Source organism: Panthera leo, chromosome C1 (genome assembly GCF_018350215.1).
Source record: "Panthera leo isolate Ple1 chromosome C1, P.leo_Ple1_pat1.1, whole genome shotgun sequence".
Taxonomy (NCBI): Eukaryota; Metazoa; Chordata; class Mammalia; order Carnivora; family Felidae; genus Panthera; species Panthera leo.
This window is the reverse complement of record NC_056686.1, coordinates 212277492-212298234: the sequence shown is the minus strand read 5'-3', so window position 1 is coordinate 212298234 and position 20743 is coordinate 212277492. Positions and strand designations below refer to the sequence as shown.

Here is a 20743-nt window from a genome sequence, read left to right as displayed (position 1 = left end):
AGCCCCAGTGGCTAGCTGTGGGTTTCCTACACACTCAGTCCCAGGAGTATGCTAGTTAAGCATTGCAAAATAACTTGATTGCTCCCTAAGAATCCCCATGGGCCCTTGTTAAAATACAAAATCCTGGTCCCCAATTCAAACCTCTTTAATTAGAATCTCCAGAGGCAACTCTGGACATCAGTTCAATTGTGGAAATATCATCATAGCTGAAGGTATCCTGGTTTTGCAGAAACGTTTATTCTTATTAAAAAAATATTTTTTAGTGTTTATTTATTTGAGGGGGGAAGGGCGGAGAGAGAGAGAGAGATGGAGAGACAGAATCTGAAGCAGGATCCAGGCTCGGAGGTGTCAGCACAGAACCCAATGTGGGGCTAGAACCCATGAACCGTGAGATCATGACCTGAGCCTGAGAAGTTGGAAGCTTAACCGAATGAGCCACCCAGGCAACCCTGCAGAGACATTTAGATACCAGATGCCCAGGATATATCCTAGGCAGGCTCTATACTGAAGGAAGTGCTCTGGGTCAAGTTTGGCACCAACTAAATTTGCCCGCAGTGACCCATCAGAACTGGCAAAAGCACCACCCAAAGAATCTCCTGTGCCTCTGCCATTGAGGAAACCTTTCCTTGCCTCTTGACTAACTCCTGGACCATTTGGTGAGACTGACTTCTAAGCCACATTTTAATTTATGTTTTAGTCCCAGATAACAAAAAGGGTAACTTGTGAGTGGTCAAAGGGTTGGCCTGTGGTTGGCCTCACCAAGTTCCTCTCCCCACCGCAGTTATAATGCCCGGTGGCCACCAGGAAGTTATCTCTCCGGTCTTGTTCCTCGTTGGGAGAAATACCCAGCTCATGAGGCTACTTGACACTAAATGTAATGTTTGTGCACTGTTCACAGACATAGGCGACTGTCTTTATTAACAGCTCTTAGGGGGCAGCTTCAGGCACGTGGCCTGGGAGAGAATCACCTGCAGACGGGGATTTTCTGGCTCGGGCTCATTGGCGGGCCAGGCTGAAGTGCGCCTCCTACGCGGGCGCTGTGAACCTGGTGGTCCCTTTATTTCGGGAGGTCTCGGGCTCATCAGCAGGGAAATGGGGACGAACTACTCTCTCCACGGCCGCCGGGCGGCTCAGCGTGGAGAGCGGGCTGCAGCCGCTCGTGGGGCCGCCCAAGATCTCCACGCACCCCTCCCTCCCCCGAGTAGACAGGACACCGACACGGTCAGGTACCTGAGACTACCCATATGCAGCCGCCCGCGTCTCGGGAACTAGCGGCGCCAAAAGCGTCAGTCCCACGGCGCAAGCGCCGCGAGCGCGGGCAGCGAAGAGGCTCTTCAGGAACCGCGCGCCTACCACCCAATCAGAGCCGGCCTTGCACAAAGCGAATCCCGCCCCCAGGGCGCCGCCACCGAATCCCCTCCCCCTCCCGTGCCCGCCTCGGCCCGCCCACTCCTGCCTGCGCCCCGCCTCGCGCCGTTCTTGGGTAGAGGCTCGCGATTGGTCCATAGGATGGACGCAACCTCTGGTTGGCCGAGACGGAGTCACGAGGACGCCGTCGTCGCCTTTCCAGAGGCGATTACTGGGCAGGCTCAGTCTTTCGCCTCAGTCTCGAGCTCTAGCTGGCAGCCAAGCATACGTGCTCCGGGATATTCTGTACCAGCGGCCGCCATCGCCGTCGCTTGGGTTCCTCTGGACTCGTCTGCGCCACTCGCCCGCCACACACTCCGCCGGCATACGCCGCCATCATGGTGAAGCTCGCAAAAGTAAGAAGCCTGCTTGCGCAAGCATGGACGTCGAGGCCTGCTTTCTGAGGAGGGCGCGCGCGGCGCCGCGAGGAGGAGGGCCTGCGCGCCGTCCCGGGCGCGTTCGAGGGCGCCATGCTGCGGGAAATCTCGCGCGGTTAGCGGGGAGGTCTCGCGTTTTTTGGCTAATCGGTGGCGAGGTGAAGGGCTTCGGCAGGTTCCGCGGGTGGTTGTGGTGGGGCGGAAAGACTTCGAGACTGAGTGGGGAGGGGGCGCCGGGCCTTGGGGTGGAGGGATGATGCCAAACTCCTGCGACGGGCCGAAGCGGGGCCCCGCCTCCTGACGCACGTGCCCCAGCGCGCGGCCCGCCACGTGGGCCGCGCCGCGTGTGTCCCGGCGTCTGCGGAGGGGACCTGGCCTTGAGTTGGGCAGAGGCGGGACTGCTTTAAACGGAGGGCCTGCGGCCTACGGGATGTCGGCTCCGGCCAGACGGGCGGGCACGAGGTGGGCTCCAGGAGGAGGCCCTGCCTCGTGCTTTTTATGCTGTGCTGCGCGCACATGGTGACCTGCGCGGTATCTTCACGTGGCTCCGCGGGGTCTGGAAGGGGCGGGGTTTCCACGGGAAAGAACTTAGGAAGAGCGAAGGTTGTAAGGGCTAGCGTGGTTTTTTGAAAACTTGTCTTAAAGACCCTCACCACCCCGAATTTGGATTCAGGCGAGAGTGTCGGTCGTGGTGCCAGAATTAACGAAAGGCTTTTTTAAGGTAGTTCCCCCCACGCGGTAAAGAGCTGTGGGTTGTTGGCCGTTAAAATGGGCCAGTTGTCTGTAGTGTTAAAAGCATTCGTGATGTTTGTAAATCACAGGAAAAATGGGGGAGCGGGGCTCAAGAGTCTTACCGCTTTACCGTTGACCTCAGTACTAGTTTACCTAGTAGTTCATGTGTCAGTATTTTTATCCAGCAGTCTGAAAAGCGGATTTAAAAAAAGCAGGTGGCTTACTACGCTTAGGAATGATGGGAAAATATGAATGATCTGAGATGTTGGAGGTGTGATGTGCTAATTGTTTGTTTTAGGCTGGTAAAAATCAAAGTGACCCCAAGAAAATGGCTCCTCCTCCTAAGGAGGTAGAAGAAGACAGTGAAGATGAGGAAATGTCAGAAGATGAAGATGATGATAGCAGTGGAGAAGAGGTAATTCTATATAGCTTCATGCCGAGTTGTGTTAAACTACGAAATGGAGAGTTAAAACAGGTGGTATCAGATGTCTGAAAATACTGGCAAAAATAAGATTATATTCATTCATCCATGGTCTGTGGAGATTGTTTCCCAAGCTCTTCATTGGCATGTTGAGATACAGGGTAAGTATTTGAATGAATTTGACAGAAAAGATTTAGAGTCTCCTTTTCCTGTGCTCTCTGTAGGGCTTGGTGCCATATGTTGTATTAAATCGTGACATTTTTCTAGTTTTAGTATGTTAGGCCAACACACTAGATGAATAAACAGCCTGGACTGTTAAGTGTCTAGTAAGTGGCATTGCTGAGCATTGTTTTCAGGTCTCGGTTAGCCTTACCAGATCCTTTCCTAGCCTCCAAGGAGGATTGATTATGAGCTGTGTGATACTAGTTACTGTTAACCTCTTGGTGTGGGTTGACGGTGGCCACCTCTCTGTATTAACTGATAACATGCCTGGCTACTGTTTGCTCACGGTAAAGACCACTAATCCCTATATTTTTGCCTAGATTTGTTGAGGATTTGATAAAGGTTTTACTGTTAATTCATTACCTGATGAAACTAGGAGCAAAAAGTGGCTTTGAGTGTAAAATTAAGGTAGACGAATGGAAGTTTTTATCAAGCTTAAGATGCTCACTCTTTATTAATTTTGCAACGGTTGATTGTCCAGTCTATTTGTTACTCATTTTATTTTCTAGTTCTAAGAATGAGCTTTTTATACCAGCACCCACTGTAAGAATCCTAAATGATTAAGTAGTACTTAACAAGTAGAGCTTTCTGTGTGCAAGACTTCTAATAGATATGCCAACTCATAATCTCTCTAACAGTATGAGAGGTTGATGTTATTATCCTTTACAGATGAGGAAAAAAAGTTGAGGCTTAAAAGTTATTTTAAGCTTTTCCTAAGGCTGCTAAAGTGGCAGGTAGGATCCAAACTGACTGTTGTCAGAGTCCATATTAAGCTGTGCCACTTTAAATGCAGTTAGAATGTATGAAGTACAGGAATTCAGAGGTATTTTAACTGTTAAGAGCAGTTTTTTATGCTTCAGTATTGTATTTTATCTGAAGAAGAAGGCTGTGACTTCAGGCACATGGGAGGACCCAATGTCATGGCCCTGTAGTTTAACACACTAACATACATCTAATGTGTGTGGTCTTGAGCCAGAACCAGTGTGAGAATTTAGTACTTGCTCATGGGACCAAGGCACTCTTCGGGATTGGAAACAGATTTATGTTTGGTTTTATTTATTCTTCAGGTTATCATTCCTCAGAAAAAAGGCAAGAAGGCTGCCGCAACTCCAGCAAAGAAGGTGATGGTTTCCCCAACAAAAAAGGTTGCAGTCGCCACACCAGCCAAGAAAGCAGTTGTCACCCCTGGCAAAAAGGCAGCAGCCACACCAGCCAAAAAAACCGTTGCACCAGCCAAAGCAGTAGCAACACCTGGCAAGAAGGGAGCCACCCGGGCAAGGCATTGGTAGCAACTCCTGGTAAGAAAGGAGCAGCCACCCCAGCCAAGGGAGCAAAGAATGGGAAGAATGCCAAGAAGGAAGACAGTGATGAGGAAGATGACGAGGACAGTGAAGAGGAGGACGAGGAAGAGGAGGATGAAGAGGAGGATGAATTCGAGCCGGCAGTGATGAAAGCCGCCGCTGCTGCCCCTGCCTCAGATGATGAGGACGACGACGACGAGGAGGAAGATGATGAGGATGAGGAAGAGGATGAGGATGAGGATGACGATGGTAAGGAGTTCTTTTGTTTCCGGACTAGTTTTTAGAAGGTGCATTAGAGGTGAGGTTTTGGCAGTAATGCTACACATTCCAGGACGGTCTAGGAGTTAGATGAAAATCCTCCCAGGGATTTTCTGGGGTGTCTGTGGTACAGAAGTCTTAAGTCACCCAAAATGATTGCCTGCCCCTGAGAAAATGTTTAAAATGGCCTATTTTGTGAGTATTTTTCATAAGGTGGGATTTGCTCCCAACAGATCTGTTTACTCCTTTCTGTAACTGCTAAGCACGGTGGCGTTGGTAGGATTGCATTTCTTTTCCTTTAGATTTTCCAAGAACTAAAGTTGGTTTGGGGAGAATTCTTTTGAGTTTTTGAGTAAGTTGCATCTCTTTCAGACTCTGAAGAAGAAGCTATGGAGACCACACCAGCCAAAGGAAAGAAAATCCCTGCAAAAGCCGTTCCTGTGAAGGCCAAGAGTGCAGCTGAAGATGAAGATGAGGAGGAGGATGATGAGGATGAAGATGAGGAGGAGGAGGATGAGGAAGAGGAGGATGATGATGAGGAAGAAGAGGAGGAGGAGGAGGAAGAAGAAGAAGAAGAAGGTAATCAAGTTAGATTCTGAAGTACAGTGATAAAAATTATAGAGGTTACTTGGGGGGAAGAAAAGGCACTTCAATATGTGTGACTACTCACTGGTAACAGTGTTGAAAATCTTGTGTACAGAGCCTATTAAAGAAGCACCTGGAAAGCGAAAGAAGGAAATGGCCAAACAGAAAGCGGCTCCTGAAGCCAAGAAACAGAAAGTAGAAGGTAACTTGCAGAATGGAGGGTAGGGGAAGGGTGTGGCACCTGATCGCACAAGTGATGAACAGCAGAGGGACTTAATACTGAAGCCTGATGTGATATTGTGATGTCTGATGTGCTCTGTAGAAATTTCACGCTGGAAATTTAAGTTCATGCCATACTTTATAAATAGACTAATTTGAATTCCTGTTTTGTACAGGTACAGAACCAACTACATCATTCAATCTTTTTGTTGGAAACCTGAATTTCAGCAAATCTGCTCCTGAATTAAAAACAGGCATTAGTGATATTTTTGCTAAAAATGATCTTGCTGTTGTGGATGTCAGAATTGGTGTGTCTAGGTGAGTATGGAGGAATTCTGCACATTACTCCTGGATTTGCAAGTTTTCAAATATTAGACATTAATGAGTTAAGTTACTAGATTATCAAAACGTAAAATCCCAAATTGAAGTTCCTAAAATCTCCCTTACATTTTGTTACAGCGTTAATTTTTAGTAAGTTACAAGATTTGAATCTTAGGTTTCTAGAAAGATCTGAAACTACTGGATTTGAAGAGATGTAATGGTTCTAACTTCCATTTATTTTGAGAGAGAGCACAAGTGGGGGAGGGGCAGCAAGAGGGAGAGAGAGCATCCCAAGCAGGCTCCGAGCTGCCAGCACAGAGCCCAGTGTGGGGTTCGAGCACAGGAAACTGTGAGATCATGGCCTGAGCCGAAACCAAGAGTCAGACGCTTAACCAACTGAGCCACCCAGGAGCCCCTAAACCGGGTTCTTTTGATTGCTGTTAGTATCAGTTGTTAGGAGCAGTATGGCTAATACAGACCTCAAAGGTGAGCTTGCATCAGTTCCCTGATACCTTGCTCTATGGCAGCAGTTTAATAGAGCCTTGACTTCTGTTAAGACCATAGGTTTTTCTTTGCTTAATTCTTGTTTGCATCATCACATCGTCACATTTTGCCTGCCCGGAAGGGATTGTGTAGTCATGTTTTCATGGGTTTTTTTTTCCCCCCATTCGTAATTTTGTATTTTTCATCTTACTGTCTTAAAGGAAGTTTGGCTATGTGGATTTTGAATCTGCTGAAGATCTGGAAAAAGCTTTGGAACTCACTGGTTTAAAAGTCTTTGGCAATGAAATTAAACTAGAAAAACCAAAGGGAAAAGACAGTAAGAAAGGTATGTAAGACTGGGTAATTGTGATAACTGACCTCTAACTTCTTAATGGTTATATATCTAGTTGGGAGCTAGTTGGCCAGGGTAAATAGCTTAACTTTTATTGGTTTCCTTATAATGTGAGGGTTTAAATGAGTTCAAGTGATAAATGTACTGCTTGCCGGTTTTCTAAATTCCCGAGCAAGAATAGACTTCTTTAAAAAAGAATTGGTTAATAGAGGTCTTTTCTCAATAGAACTAGATTAGATCCTAACTACTCTTTTTGTATTCTTTATCTTTTCTCTCTTTGTTTGTCACGTTTCAAAATGTATGATCGTAATCTTTTTTAATTCAAAAAGCATTTAGCACCTGTTTTAGTTTGAGCACTGCTCTGAGTATCCAACACGCAATTTGATTTCACTGGTGACAGCAGCTTGTGTTTTTGCCATTTGCTGCATCTCTATACTTCCGTGCCATGTATAAGTGTGTGTACGTATATGTACATGCCTTGTATATCGTAGGATCTCGAATTATTTGTTGAACAGAACTTTTCCGTTAGTTCTTCGGGGAGGGGAGGGTATGTCTTTCAAGCAAAACGCTTCATTTGTTTGTTTTTTTTTTAATCTAGATCGAGACGCAAGAACACTTTTGGCTAAAAATCTGCCTTACAAAGTTACTCAGGATGAATTAAAAGAAGTATTTGAAGATGCTGTGGAAATCAGATTAGTCAGCAAGGATGGAAAGAGTAAAGGGTATGTTTTGTGTGTAAGGAATGTCGACTTCTATTAAAATTAATGTACTTCTCTGATTTTATAAAAGAAATTTTGATCTCACTTTCCTAGGTGTGTGATTGGTGCAAACTAATCTTTAACCAGTGCCTTAACTTTCTACCTGTGCAGTGGGAAAACATACTTTAGGGTCATTGTAAAAGACTTCAAATATATACAAAGTATTGTGAAATGTACCTAGCTTTGTAAGTAATAGCAGTTGTGCAGTGAGATGGGGTTACCATGAACAAGTTTTCTAGGTGTGCTTGGCAACCTTCTGTAGTGGAAGGAAAATTTTAATGGACAAGTGAAACATGGCAGGAAACCAGAACATTTCAGTTCTTCAAGAACATTTTTATTGTACTCATTTGAAACAAGGTTCTGTTGGTGAGATTAGAACATTTGTGTTAACATGGTTTTTTTTTTGTTTTTTGTTTTTTTTTTTTTTTAATTTTTTTTTTAACGTTTATTTATTTTTGAGACAGAGAGCATCAACGGGGGAGGGTCAGGGAGAGGGAGACACAGAATTCGAAACAGGGTCCAGGCTCTGAGCTGTCAGCACAGAGCCCGACACGGGGCTCGAACTCACGGACCATGAGATCATGACCTGAGCCGAAGTCGGCCGCTTAACTGACTGAGCCACCCAGGCGCCCCTACATGGTTTTTTTTTTAAAAAAATCAGTGTTTTTTAAGTTCTTAATGTCTTTTTATTTTTTTTCTACTGTTGCAGGATTGCTTATATTGAATTTAAGACAGAAGCTGATGCAGAAAAAACCTTGGAAGAAAAGCAGGGAACGGAGATAGATGGGCGATCTATTTCCCTGTACTATACTGGAGAGAAGGGTCAAAATCAAGACTACAGAGGTGGAAAGAATAGCACTTGGAGTGGTAAGAATTTACAGAATTCCAGGATTGATGGAGGGACATCTTTGCATTTTTACTGCTGTTTTTTTTTTTTTTTTAAGTTCACTAGTAAATTAGATATAGCTCTAGATCGGTCAAGTTCTGTATCTCTATGATAGTAATTCAGTGTCTTGAGTGAGGTGTATGAAGTCGTTTTGCATTGGAACATAGATCTCCCTGTGTGTTTGACCCTTTAAAGGACTTCGATGATATGCGTCTTTAAATTAGAATATTTGTTCTAGGAACGTATAAACAAATAGCTTTTACATATTTAGGTAATAGGAATATAATAGTGCATGGTAAGTACTCAGTATGAGTAACAAGTGGAAGTCCACCTGCATGTCCATTGACATGTTAATTCTTCCCAGTCATAGAAGTTCTCGAATAAGGTATAGCTGTGACTGAACTTAGGAACTATTGTTTCAGAGTCTTCATTTGACTTTTTTTTTCTTTGTAGGTGAATCAAAAACTCTGGTTTTAAGCAATCTCTCCTACAATGCAACAGAAGAAACTCTTCAAGAAGTATTTGAGAAGGCGACTTTTATTAAAGTGCCCCAGAACCAAAATGGCAAATCTAAAGGGTAAAATAATTAGTATGGTTAGGATATTAATTATGGGCTTTAAGAGGCTGAATCATTTTAGCTCACAAATTGGGTATAAAGAGCATCATTTAAGTATCTCTTTGGTGGCATTAGATGTCTGCAGCCCAGCAACTATGTGCTTGGTAACTAACTCTAAGTATTGATTATTATTCTCAGGTATGCATTTATAGAATTTGCTTCATTTGAAGATGCTAAAGAAGCTTTAAATTCCTGTAATAAAAGGGAAATTGAGGGCAGAGCAATCAGGCTGGAGTTGCAAGGACCCAGGGGATCACCTAATGCAAGAAGCCGTGAGTTACGTTTGACATGGTGTTACGTTGAGGGTCGGCCCTCCTCGGTGCTATGCTTCATCATTAACGTTTGTGTTTCCTGTTGCTGCTGAGTGAAAGATACTGGATATGATGATTGATTATCTGAGAACATAACTGATGAAATCCCAAGAAAATTCCTCTAGATAGTCAAGTTCTGATCCAGTGAGGTCTTCTAGCAGCACATTCACCCACAGTTACTGCCCTATGTGGTGATTGCAACAGCTGCCCGCTTGTTTAGGGATTGCGGTCTTTGCATTGCTTCTCCTTCTTCCCATAAAGGATCTGAGACAGGACCTCAGCTGCTCTGGTGATCGGTATAAACTTGAGATGATTGATCTATGCCTTTTGCTTTAATTGAGCACTAGTTTGCTAAGTTGCTTTTATGTGCCTTTTTTCCAGAGATTTTTAAGTGAAAGGCTAGCTTCTGCTAAGCCGAGTGTTCTTGGCCAGTAGTCCCATACTGGACGTTATTAAAAGCTACCATCTGGTTATTGTGGCTTTAGGTAAAATGTGCGATTTTTCTTCCATAGAGCCGTCCAAAACCTTGTTTGTCAAAGGTCTGTCTGAGGATACCACAGAAGAAACATTAAAGGAATCGTTCGACGGCTCTGTTCGGGCAAGGATAGTCACTGACCGGGAGACTGGGTCCTCCAAAGGGTAAGATGAAAGGAAATACTTGTCCACGTAGCGGAGACCTCCTTTGTAGTATACCTTCTCACTGAGCTCCTTTCTGTCGATTGGTGGCAGTTTATGGATTCGCACGAGAAGAAGAGACAATTCACAGTTAGCATTATTTTGCCCTCTGTCTTCACAGAGGTATATTCTGCTGATCTGTGAGACATTTCTGGGGGTCGATAAAATGAGTTCCAGCCTTCCACAAGGAAGCCTTTCACTCTGTCACTTGGGTCTTTCCTCCACTGAGCAAATCTACTTCTGTGGAATCACTGTCCCAACATGTGAGGTTAATCTTGGCACTTGGCAGTATGTGTTCTTTCTATAACGAGTAATCTCATTTGGCATTTCAGGTTTGGTTTTGTAGACTTCAACAGTGAGGAAGATGCCAAAGCCGCCAAGGAGGCCATGGAAGATGGTGAAATTGATGGAAACAAAGTTACTTTGGACTGGGCCAAACCGAAGGGTGAAGGTGGCTTTGGAGGTCGCGGTGGAGGCAGAGGTGGCTTTGGAGGCCGAGGTGGTGGCAGAGGAGGCCGAGGTGGATTTGGTGGCAGAGGCCGGGGAGGCTTTGGAGGTAAGGAGGCTGGGCTTCCTCGATGTGTGCGCTGGACACTGGCACGTGTCCTTCACAATGTGTCCAGAGCCCAGGGCAGGGTTCCTGCATCAACCTCCAGGTTGTCACCGATCACTGTGGGGAGGGGAGGACTCCTGGGTGCTTTGTACTCATTCTTCAATGTCTTGGCTTCCTATAGGGCGAGGAGGCTTCCGAGGAGGCAGAGGAGGAGGGGGAGACCACAAGCCACAAGGAAAGAAGACGAAGTTTGAATAGTTTCTTCCATCCCTCTGTCTTTACCCTCTTCGGTTTGAAAGAAAAGGACTCTGGGGTTTTTACTCTGTTACCTGATCAATGACAGAGCCTTCTGAGGACATTCCAAGACAGTATACGGTCCTGTGGTCTACTTGGAAGTTGGTATAGATAACATTTCAAGGGAGATACCCTGTTGGTTTTGACTGGATATTCATATAAACTTTTTAAAGAGATGAGTGATAGAGCTAATCCTTATCTGTAAGTTTTGAATTTATATTGTTTCTTCCCATGTACAAAACCATTTTTTTCCTACGAATAGTTTTGTTTTTGTTTTTTTGCGTTGGGGGGGTGTAAAGGAAAGCAGAATGTTTTATCATGATTTTTGCTTCAGCAACTTTGGGACAAATTAAAAGTCCTAAACTCTGGTGCCAGACTTGTACTTCCTAGAGTGTCTCCCGGAATACCGCTGCAGGTGGAGCGTGGCGGAGCCAGCTCTGTGGCTCCAGATCACCCCACCCCACCCCCTGCCCTGGAAATGCTCGTTACATTGGGTTCAAGTATCCCGGCTACAAGTTTTGGTGAGGTGGTTGGTAAAGTGACTTGAAAGACTTGTTGGAAATCTGCTGTGGCTTATCCTGTTTGTTGCAGGCCTGAGGATCAGGTGTTCTGAAGAAGTACTCTGGAGAGGGGCTAGGAGCACATCGGTCAGGCCTCCTGAAACCTGCAGCTGAGAGCATGGATTCTGGAATTGGCGACAATTCAATAGAATTTGTGCTAGACGGATGGAACGGTGGGGGCTTGGGGATTATGGTGAGCCTGGGGAAGAAAACCAAGTCCAGTAGGTGGGCCCTTGTGTTTTGTAAATCTTCCAACAACCTCTGGCTCAACCAACCAAGTAAGGGCTTTGGTATTACACGATACTCAGTATTCACTAATTTACTCCTTATTCCCTCTAGCACTACTAATAATCAAGGGCCCCAAGGTCTGTGCCAGCAGATTAACAGGATTACTGAATGATGCCCTAGATGCTGCGGAGCAGAGATGTTAAAACAGCCATCCAAAAAGCCCATGGACTCTAACCACCTGTTTTAGACTAGTCAAAGTGCCAAATCAAAATGTAGGTGGGTGTCTGGCTGGTAGAGCATGTGACTTTTTAGTTTCAACACTTACTTTGAGAGTGCAAGAACCCCAAGCAGGCTCTGAGCTGTCAGCGCAGAGCCTGACCTGGGACTTGATCCCACAAACCGTGAGATCATGACCTGAACTGAAATTGAGTGGGATGCTCAACTGAGAGAGCCACCCAGGTGCCCCATTACAAACCATTAAAAAAAAAAAAAAAAAAAAATCTTGATTTGGCTCAGGTCATGATCTCTGGGGTTTGTGGGATTGCCTGCTTGGGGTTCTCGGTCCTCTCTGTCCCCTGCTTGTGCTTGCTCTCAAACATTTAAAAAACCAACTCTTGCATTTTAGCCAAATAAAATCTTTATTTTTGAGAGCAGGGGAGGGGCAGAGAGAGGAGGACAGGATGGAAGTGGCCTCTGCGGACCGCTTGTGACGCGTAACCAATGGAGTCACCCAGGTGTCTCTTACAATACATTTTTAATGTGAGTGTACAAAGAAAAGGGGCTCCAGGGTGGTTCAGTTAAGTATTTGACTTCTGCTCCGGTCATGATCACGGTTCATGAGTTCAAGCCCCACGTCAGGCTCTGCTGACAGCTCAGAGCCTGGAGCTCTCTTTCTGCCCCTCCCTTGCTCACGTTCTCTCTTAAAAATAAACATCAAAAAAGTGTTTTTGTAAGTAAATGTTCGTTTTAGGCCTGGTTGAGTTTCACTGTGGGTTAAGGAAATCTCAGCTGTATGCATATTTTTTGCAGCTTAAGCTAGTCTTGTGGATATGGGGGATAGCTATGATGGCCTGCTTTGAGGGTGAGCGCACCAGTGGAAGCTTGTTGCTGCTATGAAGGTCAAGCCAGCAAGCAGATGTTCTTGGATAAACTTAAAAAAAAGCTTGGCAGCCTGTGTTTCTCTGGATTCAAAAGTTGCTGTTCACTCAGTGGAGTTCAGACTGCCTAATGTCAAAATTTGCATCTGGGCAAAACAGTGTCCCAAAACTGGGCTAGCAAGGCCTGTGAGGTTGGTGTTTGCGTCTCCTGAGACCTAGCAAAGGAGGATTCTAGGGCTGTCGTGACCCTACAGCCTTCTCTCGTGTAGGTGCTTGCCTTGGTTGGCTACTCTACCTGGCAGGCCTAGAGGTTTAAATAAACCTGAAAAGTTATTTGGCCATTAGGAACAGAGACCAGGGTTGCTATGAGTCCAGGCCCAGCACAGCCAGTGCTTAAGTACCTGTTACTAAATAGGACTTCACAGCCCTAGAGGTGTGGGGTGTCTGTGGGTTCCCTTGCTGAAGGGAAGGGAAACGTATTCCACCATTAGAATTGCTCTTGGGGTGTCTGGCTGGTGCAGTCAGTTAAGCATCTGACTTTGGCTCAGGTCATGATCTGGTTTGTGAGTTCAAGCCCCAAATCGGGCTCTGTTGTCAGTCCTGAGCCCACTTCGGATCTTCTGTTCCCCTCTCTGCCCCTCCTTCCCTGTCTCAAAAATAAACATAAAAATCTAGAATCACTGTACACATCTACTTTAATAAGCGAATGCTGCTGATGGTGTGCCTTCCCTCAGGCCCTTCCCTCAGCCCCTCCATACACCTGATGTGGGCGGAAAAGTAAGGTTCGTTCTCCCTTTCTGCTGTTCGGTTCCTCACCATTAAATCGGGGACAGTCCAGTCCTGTTATTACTGGTTGTTCCAGGGGGTGGTGTGCTGACTTATGTGGAATGGAGAGGAGGTTGGAGGGTAGTCCGTCACCCTGGAGGGCGAAGGAGGAGCATTAATGCTTACCTTTAGGGACTAGAATCCTGCAAATGTCTTAATTCTTCCCTCCCAGACACTGGTCTGGTCTCCAGGTTGGTGGGCTGGGTGAAGGTTTTGCAGCCATTTTAGAAAAGTAGCGCCCGTTGGCAAATGGTTGTCGCCACTTCTGTCATTCTTCCAGTAGGTGGCAGCACATCCACAAGGATGTGGAAACCTAAGGCTGCGTTTCAGGGCAATGTGTTTTTTTTTCTTTTACTTTTTTTTTTTCTTCTGTTTCATTTTATATTAGAGACTCTGAAGCACACTCCAGGCTCCGAGCTGTCAATGCAGAGCCTGAAGTGGGGCTCGGACTCACCAGCAGTGAGATCATGACCTGAGCCAAAGTCGATGGAGCCTCCCAGGTGCCCCGTGGTGTTTTTTTTTTTTTTTCAATGTTTATTTAACACATTAAAGAGCGCGCACAAGCGAGGGAAGGGCAGAGAGAAAAAAATCCCAAGCAGGGTCTGTGCTGTGCTGTCTGTGCCCACGAGCTGGAAGATCATGACCTGAGCCGACATCAAGAGTTGGACACTTAACTGAGCCACCCAGGTGCTCCCAGGCCAATGTGTCTTTAACTTCAAATTTACACTTGGATTAAGTGATGGGGCTTGGGAGTCTGCAGGAAGTCCACTCAGCACACTAAGAGATGCTGTGGAATGCACAGAGAACTCAATTTCATGGAATGGTTGGCCTGTGCCCTTTCCCAGAGGTATCCCATTTTTGTAGGCTTGGTTCACGGTCTCTTTGTATCTCAATCTGTTTCCCCTCAGCCTAAAAAAGTGCCAAAAGTTTTCTCGTCAAAAGAATTGTCCCCTGACCCGACCTCCCCACCCAGCTGTTGCCACTTGCCTTCATTGCCAAACTTTGAGAAGGACCACACTCCTGCGTCCCACTCCTTGTCCCTAGCATTGTGACTTATGTCCCCTTGCTTCCTTGCAGCATTTGACAGATGAGCCCTCCTTCCTGCCTGAAACTCCCTTCCCCACCCTTAGAAAACCTGGGCAGACAGTAGAGCGGTGTGCGCTGTGACCCTCTGTGACCCTTGGCTGAGGTGGAGAGGGGAGGAGCAAGCAGCCCTCGGCTTAGAGCCTTTCAACAGGCTCATTCTCTCCAATTTCTAGATAGGAGCCAGTGGCTATCCCCCGCAGTTCAGGTAACCCAGCAACGGCGGGAAAAGGCCTGGAGAGTTCCTCTACTGCTGGGCCCTCCACGTGGAAACATGAAAAGCACACATGTATCCCTGCCAACCTCTGAGTAGAGGGGCTTGATGTCATTGTTCTGTCCCAGGGGCCTAGGACAGTGCCTGACATGCAGTAGGTACTCAGTAAGTGATAAACGAAGGAACCCGGGAGAAAGTCCTTCCCCCAAATGCAGGGAAAGCTGTGATAGCAGCAGGAGAGAACCTAGGCCAGGAGTTCTTAACATTTGCATGTAGGGGGTCCTGGTAAAGACTTTGAACCTCTCAGAATAACGTTCTCAAGATTATTTGCTTTAAAAGAAAGGATTACAAGGGAAACCAATTATATTGACGTAAATTTATTAAAGTATTTATGCACAACTTTTGTGATAGAATTATATGTGTTCACTAATGCATTAGATAAGATGTATTTGCATTTAAAATACAGTTAAGTTAGGGTTTGATTCTGGTAATGATGGAGTGTCTGAAAACAGACCGTTCTGTTAACAATTATAAACTGTACAAAATATAAATCAGCTTTTAAAGTTGTTGGACAGATAATACCAGATAGAAACTGAAGCAGATGTCTATCACCCTTAGAAGACAAGGGTACTGAGTGAGATCCACGTTTAGCCAGTTTTCTCCTGTTGGGTACCCATGAGTTAGCATGGATCCCCAGACACAGAGTTTAATCAGAAAGGGGGCCTGTCTTATTGCGCTGAGGAGTCCGTTTGGAGTTTAAGTCTGGAAATTTTCCTGAAAATAAAAGAGACACTGAGCCATAAGACCTGCACACTTAACTGCCTTCAAATTCTCAGCCAAGTCCTACATTGTGTATGCACAGGCCAAGATTCTAACGAGCCCAGGGGAAAACAACTGGAAAGTTAACAGAGCTGGCTATAGATGCCAGCAGCTGCCGAGTGCTGGGGAGGCAGAGTTTGGAGTTCAAATTCTGCCCAGTTAGATAGAGGCTTTTAATAAGCACTTCAAGCTTTTCTCTGAGACTTAGAAAGGTCACAATTCAGAAGTAACAGTCACATCACACACCTAAGGACTGAGCCTAGGATGCCGGGCAAAACGCAAAACCAAAATAGGCTCACCCTAACAAAGCCTCAAGCCTGAAACTGAGCCCCTCCTCATGCTCAAGATGATGTGTTAGGAATTTAATTGCCTACAAAACTCAACAGTGTTCAGAGAAGGATAATAGAAATCAGACTGTCTACAGTGCATCATCCACAATGTCCAGTAAGCAAAAAATTGCTAGGGGCACCTGGCTGGCTCAGTCTGTAGGGCATGTGACTCTTCATCTTGGAGTCATGAGGTTGAGCCCCACCTTGGGCATAGAGCTGACTTTTAAAAAAAAATTACTACAGGGGCGCCTGGGTGGCTCCGTCAGTTAAGCGTCCGACTTCAGCCCGGGTCATGATCTCAGCTCATGAGTTCGAGCCCCGCGTTGGGCTCTGTGCTGATGGCTCCGAGTCTGGAGCCTGCTTCGGATTCTGTGTCTCCCTCTCTCTCTCTGCCCCTCACCCACTCTCTGTCTCTCTCTCTCTCAAACATTAAAAAAAAATTAAAAATTACTAGACATGCAATGAAGTATGAAAATGTAGTCCGCGATCATAAAGTCGATAAACACATAACTCACATATTGAAATATGAAGGCAAAGACTTCAATCATAAATATGTTAAACAATTTGCAGAAGAGGAGTATATATAATAAAGAAATGGAGGTGTTTCTGGAGAGCTATGAAAACTCTAAGAAGGGAACCAAATGGAAAGCCTAGAACCGAAAAACAAAATATCTCAAAAAATTCACTAGAAGGGCTTAACAGCAGAAGAAAGGATCAGTTAACCAGAGGACAGTTCAATAGAAATTATTGACAGAGTTTGGCACACGCTATCCCAAAATACAGCAGCAGCTTGGCATATTGAGTATTTCAAGCGGAAGGAATGTGAGAGCAGATTCCGGAAGGACTCTGTGACCTTCCCTGAGGCGGGTCATAGGCCCTTCAGTGAAAGGAGCACCCTTATCTCTGAAGACAGGGACACCAAGAGGAGATGAAGGAATGGGATTTGCCCCCGTTGCATGAACTCAGGTCATACCTTCTCTTTCTTTGGTCCTGTCACATGTTCCCACGACCCTCCACTCTTTCTTTTTTTTTATTTTTTGAGAGAGAATGAGCAGGGGAGGGGCAGACAGAGAGGGACAGAGAGAATTCCAAGCAGGCTCTGCCGTGTCAGCACAGAGCCCGATGTGGGGCTCGAACCCACGAACCGTGAGATCATGACCCCAGCAGAAAGCAAGAGTCGGATACCAGGCGTGCCCACAGCTCTCCACTCTGTCAAACTTAACAACAGTTAGGCTTCACTGCTTAGGTCTTCATTTCCTTGTGAAGGCTCCCGTGGCACGTAAAACTTACATTAAAGAAATTTGTGTGATTTTTCTCTTGTTAACTTATCTGTTGTTACAGGGGCTCCAAGCCCAGAACTTCCCCTACACTATCCAAACTGAAGCTCAAAGAGAAAAAAGATTGGGGAAAAAACTGAAGAGAGCCTCAGTGACCATATCAAATTGCCTCATGTACGTGTAATTGAGTCCACGGAGGACAGGAGAGAATGAATGGAGCTGAAAAATATCTCTTTGAAAAATAATGATTGGAATTTTCTAAATTTGATGAGAAACAACCCCCAGAGCCAAGAAGAAAGCCACACCTCTGCACATCATAACCGAATTGTTCAAAAACAAAGACTAAAACAGCCACTCAATAAAGACCTATTACCTGCAAAGGAACACGGGTAAGAATAATGGCTACATTCTTATCAGAAAAATATAAGACAGTGGATGATATCTTTAAAAACTTTTTTTTTAAGTTTATTTATTTTGAGAGAGAGAGAGAGAGAGAGAGTGCACAAACATGGGAGGGACAGAGAGAAGGAGAGAGAGAATCCCAAGCAGGCTCTGCACCATCAGCACAGAGCCGGATGCGGGGCTTGAACTCACAAACGGTGAGATCATGACCTGAGCTGAAGTTGGACACTTAACCAACTAAGCCACCCAGGCGCCCCTGTGCAATTTTTACTTTTAAAACTGAGCATCAGCTTTCCAGGGACACAAAATACAAATTTTAAATAAACACTCCACAATGGAAGCAGGTCAATTCCAGATAAAATCCTACAGGTTCTGCTGATTGTCTCACCAAGAGGCAGGGCTCAAGTCATTATTAGGAGAAAATTTTATTTCTAAAGTGTCATTTTACATGCAGAGATGTCTATTAAACATCACGATCATACCAGGGAGGAGGTGGGGGGCGGGGGGGGGGGGGGGAGATGGGTTAAATAAGTGATGGGGATTAAAAAGTGCACTTGTGACGGCCACTGGCTGTTGTACGTGCATTTTGAATCACTAAATTCTACACCTGAAACTAATTTGATACTGTATGTGAACTAACAAATTTAAAGTCAAAACCTGTAAAAGTAAAACACATCACAATTAAACGTGCCAAAGGAGAAGCCAAATGTCAAAATGCCTCCTTTAATCCACCCAAACATCTCAAATCCACCCTTTGCTGACCTTTCATAACCCCATTTTTTAAAGTTAAAAAAAACTTTCATGTTTATTTTATTTATTTTGAGGGGGCGGGAGGGGCACAGAGGGAGAGAGAGAATCCCAAGCGGGCTCCGTGCTGTCGGTGCAGGGCCCAATGCGGGGCTCAATCTCACGAGCTGTGAGATCGTGACCTGAGCTGAAATTGAGTCAGACGCTCTTAACTAACCGAGCCACCAGGGTGCCCCTAAAAATTTTTTTTCTTACACAAGAGAAGGTGGACTGATACACGTTGGTAAATGCCAACCGTCTATACGCACATGGAGACGCAGTGTAATCTCTTACTTAGCCCACAGACGGAGATAGGAGGGGAGAAGCTAGACTTCTATGCCCTTCTACACAGGGGCCTAGCGCCCTTCAGCGGCCAGCGAATTAAGGGAGCAGAAGGTGGTTTGGTTTTGTTCCCCGCTCCCCGGCGGTGTTGATTCCATAAAGTTTTTGTTGAGACAGGAAGGGATGAAAATGAATTTGGAACAGAAAGGAGTAGAGATTTTTCCCGCCAATGTATTCTGCTCAAGGTTTTTTCCTCCCCAGATAGTTGAGAGCCTTTGCTGGTGTAAAAGAGAGAAACGGGACCTCAAAAAACAGGGCGACAGAGCACAAGAGGGGGGGGGGGGGGGGAAAGGCTGCAATTTGCTCCCAGGAACTGGAGACGATTTAGGAAGGAAGGCTGGAATCCATCCCTGTTCCATGAGTCGGCTTCTCCCTCCTCGTCCTTCCCCTTCCTCCCGCTCAACATCATCTTCATCCTCACTTTGTCAATATCTTCCATTCCTCCTCCGTCATCATCTTCTCCTTCCTCTTCTTCATCATCCATGTCGGGAGCCAAGGAGTGCTGCCATGGATTTGCCACATGTCCTCTCTGATTGCCCCGCCCCACTCACCCGCACCTGCGCAGACTGGTCAGTAAACCAGAGGAGGACACCCTCTGGCTCCCACGCTCTCTCCTCCTGCTGGCTTGATTCTGAGTCGGACTTGAACGTTTTGCCAAATCCTTTCCAGATTTCCACTTGACTTCCGTGAGCCCTGGGGGTGGATCAACACTCCGATGAACTTCTTTGGAAAGCACTTTGTTTTCGAAGTGAGGTTTTCACCAAGATAAAAATCTATTCTGTCACCTGATTTAATACCTTGAAGTTCTGTCGCTTCCACTCTTGGCGAACAATGCTCACATCTTCATCCTCCTCCCTAAGCGGTGCAGATACTTGAGGATGGCTGACAAATGTCGTTCCCCCAGATGTGGAATTTGGGCCACCAGCTCCGACCCCTCCTGAAAAAATGGTTGGCGGGGTTTGTTATGTTTCTGTTGTCTTTGCAAAGTGTCCTTACTGGCTTGGCCATTAAGTCTGACTATTGCATTTTGTACTTCATCCATATGTTCAGTTGCTTCTTGCTGTTCTTTTTCTGAGGGCTCGTGCGCCCCCTTGTGGTTAGCGTCGGGCGCCCTTTCATGGATTTTGGCCCAAGGTGCTGCTCAGGGTCTCGTGCGGACCGGAAGAGAAGGGCAGGCAGAGGGGGGCCCACTCGGCTCTCCAGTCCGCGCACCACCCCGCTCTCGGGCGCCGCCCTGGCGGCCGCTACTCGCCGCTCCCTCCCTCGCCACACGCGCGGCTGCTGTCCTGGCGGGAGCCTCCTCCCATGCATCTTCCTCACCGCCAAAATAACTGCAGCAAAAGATGAGAAGACATTGCGAGAACTGAAATAACTAGGGAACTGGAGAGATATACCCCGTTTGTGGATGAGAAGACACAATATTGTTAAGACGTCATCCTCTCCAAATTTATTTATAGATTCAATCCAATCATCATAGTCTCGGCAACGTTTTTAGTGGACGTTGACAAGATGACTTAAAAGTATGGAAATGCAAAGGACTAGAATAGCTAAAATGGCCTTGAAAAATAAAAGAAACAAAGCTGGAGGACTCACACTAAATGAATTCAAGATTTATTAGAAAGCTGCAGAAACCAAGGCAGTGCTTACTGTTGTGAGGATAAATATATCAATGAAATAGAGAAGGTATTCTGGGAGTAATTCCTCATATATTGATTTGATTGATTTTTTAAAATGGTATTAAGGCATTCAATGGGGGGAAAAGACAGTCTTCTCAACAAATAGTGTTTAGAAAACTAGGTTATTTATATTTAAAAAAAATGAACCTCAACTTTTACTCCACCCTATATATAAGAATTAATGCACGGTGGATCACAGACCTGAATACAGAACATAGAACTACGAAACCTCTAGAAGAAAACAAAGGAGAATATCTTTATGGCTTAGGGTAGGGAAAGATTTCTTAGGATACAAAAGGCATTAACTATAAATGGGGAAAAATGTTAAATGGGA

The 20743-nt window shown here is 45.6% G+C and overlaps 1 protein-coding gene, 3 non-coding genes and 1 pseudogene across 4 annotated transcripts; 4 read left to right on the top strand and 1 right to left on the bottom strand.

Moving 5' to 3' along the window:
• Positions 1 to 1568: 1568 nt before the first annotated feature.
• On the top strand, positions 1569 to 11139 carry NCL (nucleolin). The gene is given in 15 exon segments (XM_042950495.1): positions 1569 to 1763; positions 2815 to 2931; positions 4227 to 4425; positions 4428 to 4709; positions 5091 to 5297; positions 5419 to 5505; positions 5699 to 5840; positions 6548 to 6672; positions 7277 to 7400; positions 8146 to 8303; positions 8776 to 8899; positions 9077 to 9210; positions 9762 to 9888; positions 10257 to 10480; positions 10659 to 11139. Coding segments are annotated over 15 exon segments (2145 nt in total). The 5' UTR covers positions 1569 to 1745; the 3' UTR covers positions 10736 to 11139.
• Positions 5550 to 5618, top strand: LOC122229042. Its single transcript, XR_006206904.1, has one exon. It is a non-coding gene; the product is annotated as a small nucleolar RNA SNORD82 (small nucleolar RNA).
• On the top strand, positions 9314 to 9394 carry LOC122229050. Its single transcript, XR_006206912.1, has one exon. It is a non-coding gene; the product is annotated as a small nucleolar RNA SNORD20 (small nucleolar RNA).
• LOC122229030 lies at positions 9941 to 10075 on the top strand. Its single transcript, XR_006206894.1, has one exon. It is a non-coding gene; the product is annotated as a small nucleolar RNA SNORA75 (small nucleolar RNA).
• A 5684-nt stretch (positions 11140 to 16823) lies between the features above and the next one.
• Positions 16824 to 20040, bottom strand: LOC122226093 (annotated as a pseudogene).
• Between the last annotated feature and the right edge of the window lie 703 nt (positions 20041 to 20743).